The 8,107-nt window shown below is 62.6% G+C and overlaps 1 protein-coding gene across 1 annotated transcript in view; it reads right to left on the bottom strand.

Annotated features, from left to right (window-relative positions):
* The window catches only part of KHSRP (KH-type splicing regulatory protein), a gene marked incomplete in the record, with an annotated part of 9,376 nt that extends 1,812 nt beyond the window's left edge, over positions 1-7,564 (bottom strand). Inside the window, 14 exon segments of the mRNA XM_014584931.2 lie at positions 724-833; positions 916-1,076; positions 1,183-1,327; positions 1,447-1,547; positions 2,072-2,174; positions 2,273-2,371; positions 2,541-2,639; positions 2,742-2,916; positions 3,205-3,262; positions 4,169-4,240; positions 4,510-4,559; positions 5,363-5,402; positions 5,738-5,776; positions 6,323-7,564. Coding sequence (XP_014440417.2) covers positions 724-833; positions 916-1,076; positions 1,183-1,327; positions 1,447-1,547; positions 2,072-2,174; positions 2,273-2,371; positions 2,541-2,639; positions 2,742-2,916; positions 3,205-3,262; positions 4,169-4,240; positions 4,510-4,559; positions 5,363-5,402; positions 5,738-5,776; positions 6,323-6,563 — 1,493 coding nt within the window.
* Between the last annotated feature and the right edge of the window lie 543 nt (positions 7,565-8,107).

Raw genomic sequence — 8,107 nt, 5'->3', positions numbered from 1 at the left:
GGCCTTGTCTGTAGGAAGGGACCGGAGGCTGAGGGGGCGCCCGGGGCCAGGCCCGCCCCTGTGCAGGAGCCCTGTACTTACTTGGGTCGTGAGGAGCAGGCGGCTGCCACTGGGGGTAGGTGTTGCCCCAGCCCTGGGGGGGATACTGGTGGGGAGGGGGGCCCCCGGCACTGCAGGGAGAGGAAGACGGGGCTGTGCACACACGCATGGAGCTGCCCACTGTGTCAGAGGCCAGCCCACAGGGCCCTGTCACGGCCACCAGCGCAAGGACATGAGACACGTCCCGGGAGCCAGCAGGTGGCACAGTGGTTAAGGCGCCGACTCCCATGGAGCCGGCTGCAGTCCAAGTCACAGACTGGCGGCTCGAAGCTCACTCTGGGTCCGTGAGCGTGCCCAAAACCCAAGGAGAGAACAGAACAGAGAAGGGCAGTGATGGCCCACTCCCCGTCTCTCTCCAGTGAGCACATGCGTCCTGCAGCAAAAACCTTAAAAAGGCAAAGGGAGACGCATGCCCAGAACTCGCGGTTCTGGGGTACACGAGGCCCTGTGAAAGCAAGCACGGCTGACGGGCACGTGGAGCGGAGACCCAGGCCGGCCAGCCCTGCGAGCGGCCTCAAACGGCCGGGCTGGCCGTGCGTGCTCCCGCCGGGAGACGTAAACGGCACGTGCCGCTCGGGCCAGCACGGCGAGCCCACCCCGAGTCCCAGAAACAGCGATACTCACTGAGGGGGAGCCCCTGGGGGCCCCTGGTTGAAGGGGCCGGGGTTGAAGGGCCCCATTGGGCCGGCAGGGCCTGGTCCCCCGGGGCCTGGTCCGACGGGGCAGAGAGGACCCTGGAGAAGGGGGAAGGGGCAAGGTGAGTGAGGTGGGAGAGGGAGGCAAAGAGCCAGGCTCCCCGAGTCTGCCCTGAGCTACCTCGATCTTCTCCTCAATGAGCTGCTTGGCATGGTCAATCTGCTGGGGGGAGCCCCGGATGATAAACAGTTTGAAGTTGGGGTCCCCGTTGGGTGGCAGCTGCCGGGAGATCTCTACGAAGGCGCCTGTCTGCTGGTTTATGGCTTTCACATTCTCGCCACCTGTAGTGAGGGACACCGGGGTGCAGGGGTGAGGGGTGGCAGGGCACAGGTTGAGGGACAGTGGGGTGCAGGGGTGAGGGAAGGCAGGTGGAGTGACGGTTCTCACCTCGGCCGATGACCAGCCCACATTTGTGCGTGGGGATAGAGAAGGTCATCTCCCCACCAGGGGGCCCCCAGCTGCCTTGGCCTCTTCCTCGGCCCCGCCCCCCTGGGGGCATTCCAGGGCCCCCTGGAGGGCCTGGGGGCCCACTCTGCCGGACAGAAAGGAGAACGAAGAAGATGAACACAGGAGGCCAGCCCGGACCCTCGCTGGTGCAGCCCTGCCCAGCTGCCTGGACCCCCGGCCCTCAGTGGGTCTGAGCCCACCTACCCGAAGGCTCTGGAGGAGGTCGTTGATGATCCGGGCCGCATGCTCGCACCTGTCCGGGGGCCCCATTATGTGCGCTATCTTCTCGGGACCCGTCCCGTCATCTGAGGCCAGCACCAGGGAGAGAGCAGAGAACTGACTTAAAGCAGGGCCCACCTCCCTGCCCTGCGACACTGCCCCAAGGCCGACGCCTGGCCTAGGCAGGGCCTGCGGTGCGGCGGCCCAGTGCCACTTCTATCCTCGGCCTGCCCAGGAAAGCTGGCAGCAGGGAGGCTCTGGGGATTCTGGCCAGCCAGGATAGGGCAGCAGAAGGCTCCGGCGTCCCTAGAACTAACCTGTGTTTCACAGAACCTGGCTTTATCTCCGGAAAACAGTATCTAAGGGGCCTCCAGACACACTGTGTGCAAACTGGGAGAACGCAAGCGTTGAGGCAGTAATTACTGGGCATAGCCTGCTGGGTGCCACGGCCGCCCTGTCGTGAGGGGACGTTTGGTGGGGACAGGAAAACATCGCCTCTGGACTTGGAAAGACTGCAGGCCACCAGCGCTCATGGATCTGCCCCAGAGGAGGGAAGGAAAAGGCTGACTAATGGTCGGTACACGGCGTGGTGAGGCACCCGCGGCCTGACCTTGCTTGAACTGTATCCGCACACCGGCGTCGTTCTGGATCTTCTTGATCATCTCTCCGCTCCGGCCGATGACCACGCCCACAGAATGCCTGGGCACTGGCACCTGGGGGGAGAGGGGAGGCAGTGGTGGGCTGGGGTCCGGCTACAGCTCTGCTGTCCACAGGCTGACAAGACGATCCCCGCTCCCTGGTCCACACTCACGTCGATGCCCCCGCCGATCCGAGAGCCGTACTCGTTCCGGTCCCCAAAGCCGCCTTGGTCGCGCTCCCGAAGGATGTCCATCACCATCTCACAGGCTTGCTGCAAAGACGCGGGCACTGTCACAGGGCAGGAGCCCTCTCCCTGGCAGGCAGGCGGTCGGCGCTGCGGCCACGGCTGGGAGGAGGTGCAGCCGTCCGACCCCAGGCCACCTGCCCTGCCCACCCGCACTACTCCAGAACCGCCTGCCGGCACCCTGGGGCCCGCTCACCTGCACTTTGTAAGGGTCCCCAATGATCCGGAGGGGCTTGTCCACATTTGTGTTTTGGGAACCGTCCTGAATTAAGATCATCTTCACTCCGGCTCGCTCCTTTATGACCAAGGCGAACGGTTAGTGCCGGGCTTTGACAGACTCTTCTGAGCCGGTATAGGTTGGGGGCTGGGTCCTGGTGCACAAGGGTACACCCCTCACCTGCAGCTGCTTGATGGTCTCCCCGCCTTTGCCGATGACAAGGCCGGCCTTGCCTGCAGGGATCATGATCTCTTGCACAGTGCCGTTCTGGCCTCCATTGGCATTGTCGTGAAACTGTCCTGGGGGGCCCCCGCGGCCCCGAGACACAATGTCATCCAGCATCATCTTCGCCTTCCTGGCAGGGGAGGAAGGGGAGGCGCCACCTGAGAAGGACTGTGGTCTGGCGGCCCCACCCAGCTCAAGGGAAGGAGACCCTGAAGGCAGGATCTGACAGGCGCCAAGTGGCTGGTCTGGGGCTGGGCTGTTCAGACCTGGGAAGTCTGGGGGATGAGCCCGCCAGCCAGAGCGGCCCTGAAGGGCAGGAATAGATGACAGCCTGGAGTTGCCCCCGACTGTCAAAGGGATCCAGATGGCTTCTGCCTACTCCCCTAGTCCCGGCGACAAGCCCAGCCCCAGGACTTACTGGACAGATTCTGGGGCTCCTGTCAAGGACACGCTGCGCTCGGGGAGGCCACCGCTGTCTGGGGAGGAGAAGAGACAGGGTCAGTGCCCTCCCTGGCCTGCTTGCAGATGAGAACCCATGGCCATTTTCAGTTCAGCAGACTAAAAATTAATCTGCCTCAGGACCAACAGATGGCATAACGGCAACGCTGAGGAATTTGTGTGTAGTCGGCCGCAGTTTGAATCCTGGACATGGTGGTTTAAAACATGCCGGGCTCAGGTGCGTGCGTGTGTGCATGCCCAAGGTCCCTAGAGAATGAATTATAGTGCAGCAATGGGGGTGGGGGGTAGTGATCTCTTGCTCTCTGTCTCTCCACCGGGTAATCTGCCTCTCTGAACACCTGGGGGCAGTTCAATGCCAGGCTAAGAGAAGCTTACAGTCATTGGGAGACAGGACTGCCAGGGGAAAAGGTGAGGTGGAGAAGAGGCAGATTCTGCAAGGTTCAAACCCTGGCTCACCCTCCAGGACCAGGGAGGGGGAGCCTCCTCTGCAGTCAGAGTGCGCCATGGACGGGAGCGGGAGCGGGAGCGGGCGCGGGCACCCTGCGGCTCAGGGACCTGGGTTTCAGAGGTGCTGACAGCCCGTCTACAATCAGACCTGCAGCCAGAACGGGACCTAAACCCAGGGCTGAGCTCGGGGCTCCCCTCTGGCCTAGCACGCCACTGGCCTCGGCGCTCCTGCTCGCGTGTACGTCACACAGGGGCACCATGATGGCTCAGAGCAGGGTCTGCAGCAAGACCCCACGCCGGGTCCAAAGCTCCCGCTCAGTCTGTACCCCAACGTCCAAGAACAAAAGCCGCCAGCACTACTGCTCCTGGAGCTGGAGTCGGGGAGTGCTGGGCCTCACGGCCCCGGCCAGCACTAAGAGCCCAGCCCTGACCCCAGCCCTCGGCCCCACATGGGGAGGAGTCCGGCTCTCCCCTACCTGGAGAGATCTGTACTTTGCAGCCTGAATCCTGCTGGATCTTGTTAATCTGCTCGCCTCCCCGGCCGATGACTAGGTGGAGAAAAAGGAGACAAGTGAAAACTGACCCAGGGAGCTCAGCGTGGGGAAGGCGCCACCAGCCCCTTGGACACAGAGGGCGGTGTCACCCCCAGAGCACCGAGGACGGAGGGGGGACAGATGCAGGCGGTCTGCAGGCTCCTGGGCTATCCCCGACACCTCCCTGCAGGGGGACAGATGCAGGCAACCTGCAGGCTTCTGGGTTATCCCTGACGTCTCCCTGCAGGGGGACAAGGTCTCCCTGGCCAGTGACCCACACTCACTCAGGCCCACCATGCCGTCAGGAACCCTGTACTCCTCTGTCATCGAAGTCCTGTAGAGAGAACGCTGACAGTCAGTCTCAAATGATGAGGAGGAGGGCAGAGCATCCACGGGGTCTCAGAGAACAGGCCCCAGTCCCCACAGGCCTCAGCAGAGCGTCACTGCAGATGGGGCTCCTCCTCCCCACAGCGGCCATGTCACCTCTCGAGGTCTCAGTTTCCCCATGTGTGCTGTGAGGCCTGGGCTGGGGCAGCGGGCCCCACTGCATCCAGCGATGCAGGGAGATGCACCAGGACGCTTCCCCAGCAGGCCAAGGAGTCGCCGCCTTCTGCCTGCAGATTCCTGACCCCGCTAAGAGTGGGCCGTGTACCCTGCTCCTTTCCCTGCTGGGTCCCTTTTCTTGCCTTCCAAAACTACTAACCCAATTTAGAAAAGGAAAGAAAAACTGGCCCTTCACAGACAACCTATGTCAGGTCCACCTGCCTCCCCGGGACGGCACAACAGCAGGGATGCCAGGCTGCACCAGCACTCCGCATCGGCATTTGGAGGGGGCGAGGCGGCCAAAGCTGTCCCCAGCCCGCTCTGGGAAGAGGGTCTGTGCTCTCAAACATCCTCATCCAGATAAGGGAGCACCAGGAAGCAGAGACCCTGCTGCCACCCAATGACTAGTTCTGCCACCTCCGCCCACAGCCCTGCAGACCAGCGGGGACAAGGGGAGGGACACAGCCTCTCAGCCATCGCTCCTGTCCACACGCTCTGGCTAGCTCCGGCACTCTGCCACGACAGAGCCTCCCCCCGCCATTAAGCAAGGAAGACCGGAGACAGTGGAACCCCATTCTCCCAATCGCAGCTTACCTTGGGGGGGGATGGATGGGCCCAAGTTGAGAACTGATTGCTGCAAAGAGAAAACCCAAGAGGAAGGTTGGCTTGGCCCTTTTTGGTGGCTAATGCTACCCGTTCTGAGGTCCCTTGTCCCCACGAGGCACAGGGGCCTAGAGACTGTCACAGTGGCAAGTGGACCCCAGTGCCTGATGATCCTGCAGCCCCCTCCCACCAGAGCACAAGCAGCTTTTCGGCCTCCACTTCAGGGGTGCTGGGATCCCTAAAACCCACAGGCCCCGGACGGTGAAGCCCGGGAGCCTCCACGGAGCAGTCGCCATGAGCTCGGCACTCCTGGCTCTCGGCTCCTCCAGGCCCAGAGCGCCCTGCCCGCACCTCCGGTGGACTTACAGTCTCCTTGGGAAGCCAGCTTCTTGCTCTCTGGCTGATCTGTGAGAGGGAGACGGCATCAGAGACCGTGCCTGCCCACCGGTGGCGGCTCAGGCCGTAGGCAAACCTTCGCCGCACCCCATCCCAACACCAGGTAGGCAGAACAGACCACCTAGAGGCAGTGGCCTCTGGGAAGGCCCCCCCAGGCTCGGAGTAAATGGCCCCTGAAGACAAGGGAGCGGACACGATGGCCCGCCCAGTCCTTCAGGCTGAGGACCAACTTGCCCCTGGAGAGAGGTAGGAGGGGTGCTCGGACAGGTCAGCACCCAGCACTGGCTCCTGGTCCTTGGGCTGGCCAAACTGCCCACTGGGTCATCCCATACCTCCCAGCCTCCCAGAGAGGGAGGACAGTTCTGGGAATGGACAGCCTGGGCCTAGTGCCCTGCACGTGCCCTGCTTTCGGCCACCCACTACCTCAGGACAGACATGAAGGATGCAGAGGGCCGGGAGTGCAGAGGTTTTATACCACCACACAGCCCCCATCTAAAGCACCCCATCTGTCCCCAGCCCCTCCTCCCAAACTAGAAAAGCAGGGGCGGGGGTTACCTCCGTCTTCCAACTGTCTCTTTTGGCCCCCAAACCCAAAATCGGGAGTGCTGTTGTTCACGGTGGTGGCAGCATCGCCCCCGATTTTGGCTGCGATCTGGAAATGGACAGGAAGCAAAGGAGAGTCACCACCAGGAAGCCCGGGGCTCGGGGCAGCCTCCCCCGTCTCTGCTTTAGGAAAACCATAGGTCTTGCCATCTGGTCTATGAGGGGCACCCACCAGTCCACGATTTACGGACATGCTCGACGCTCAAGACCACCTTGAGTTTTTACCGAAGGCCCCCAGGTTCCCAAGGCACCCAGGACTTTCCAAATGCCCCTTTCCTGCTCCGTGATGAGGCCTGGGTCTAAACGGTCTGTGCCAGGCTGCGATTCTCACTGACACGGTCCGGGAGGTCCGGAAGGCCCAGAGCCCAGAGCCTAGGAGGGTCCCCAGGAGTTCGCCATGAGCAGAGATTCCGGACATCCCCCGGTGCAGGTGCAGGTGGCCCGGGCCAGAACCTCAGGCTGGTTCTTCGGGATGCTTTAGAGCACAAGCTTGCCTTACGGCCCCATGCCCAGGCTCTGCATGAACCCACTGGGCGGACCGTGGGGAAGCTTTGCTTGGAGGTATCCAAAATCCTCATTTGACCCAAACGGAAGACCCTTTAGGCACAGATTACACTTGCGACAAGGCAGACTTCACAGGTGTCCCCATCAACGATCCAGCAAACTTAGCAAAGTCTGCCTGTGGTCCAGGAGCCCCACACCTGAGCTAAGAGGGGCCTCTCCACCTCTCAACTCCTTTTCTTCTTCTTTTTCTTTTCCTCCTAAATTTTTACCCTTGAACCAAAGCTCTTGGGATGCCTATTTGGGGCTCGATCCACCCCAACTGACAACACTATCTCCCCCAGTAGCTGCCTCAGGATGGAAGCACCAGACTAGACGCACTTTACGGAACGACCCTAGGAAGCCAGAGCCCACTCTGGGCAGGAACACAGGTCTCCGAACAGGACCTCCCATCCCAGGATGTCCCCCTTGGGCCTGAGCCACTCTTCCTGGAAGGGCGGCCAAGTCCTCCCATCACGGCCCCCACCCCTCCAGGCTGCAGACAGGCTGTGGATGGAGCCGGGGAGGTCGGTCACACCAGCATGTGACACTTCCTTGTTGTCATCGCGCCTCAAAACACCACCGTGGGACCCTCTCCTCTTCCCCCAAAGGAGACAGACCAGGCTCTAGAGTCACCCAAAGCACTGAGAACCCGTTTCCATGCCCACCTTCCCCGGTTCACCCAAATGTTCAACCACTCCAGTTCCAAGAGGGTCCCTTCTCTACTTTGCAGACTCCAGGGTGGGAACTGCCCCCCTCAAGTCCCTTCTTCCTAGAGTGGGGACAGAGACGGGGTTGGGCTGGGAAAGAGATGACCCTTTGCCCTGATGTGGAGAGGGAAGCAGGACAATATCCTGGGCCGGGAAGGTGGACCCGCTCCCTCCTGGAGAGCGGTGCATGCCCTCGCGGGCCCTAAGGGGGGGGTCCCAAAGAGAGTCTCCGAGCTCCGCGGCCCTGCACACCCAGGCAAGGCTCTCGGGGACCCCCCCAAAGCGCCCTTACCCCTTGCAGGAGGGTCACCCTCGAGGAGTCCACTCCAAGCGCCGCGGGAGGGCCAGGACCCCCTCCTAACGTCCACGTGACCCCCCCGAGGGCCCCGGGCCCCCCCGACGGCGACCCCGCGCGCGCGCACGTGACCCTCGCCCCCTCCCCCGCCCGCGCGCGCGTCCCTCGGGTCCGCGGCCTTCTCACCTGGCG

Source organism: Tupaia chinensis, unplaced genomic scaffold (assembly GCF_000334495.1).
Source record: "Tupaia chinensis unplaced genomic scaffold, TupChi_1.0 Scaffold148210_1, whole genome shotgun sequence".
Classification (NCBI taxonomy): Eukaryota; Metazoa; Chordata; class Mammalia; order Scandentia; family Tupaiidae; genus Tupaia; species Tupaia belangeri.
Note: the sequence above shows the minus strand (reverse complement) of the source record. Positions and strands in the feature narration are given on the sequence as shown.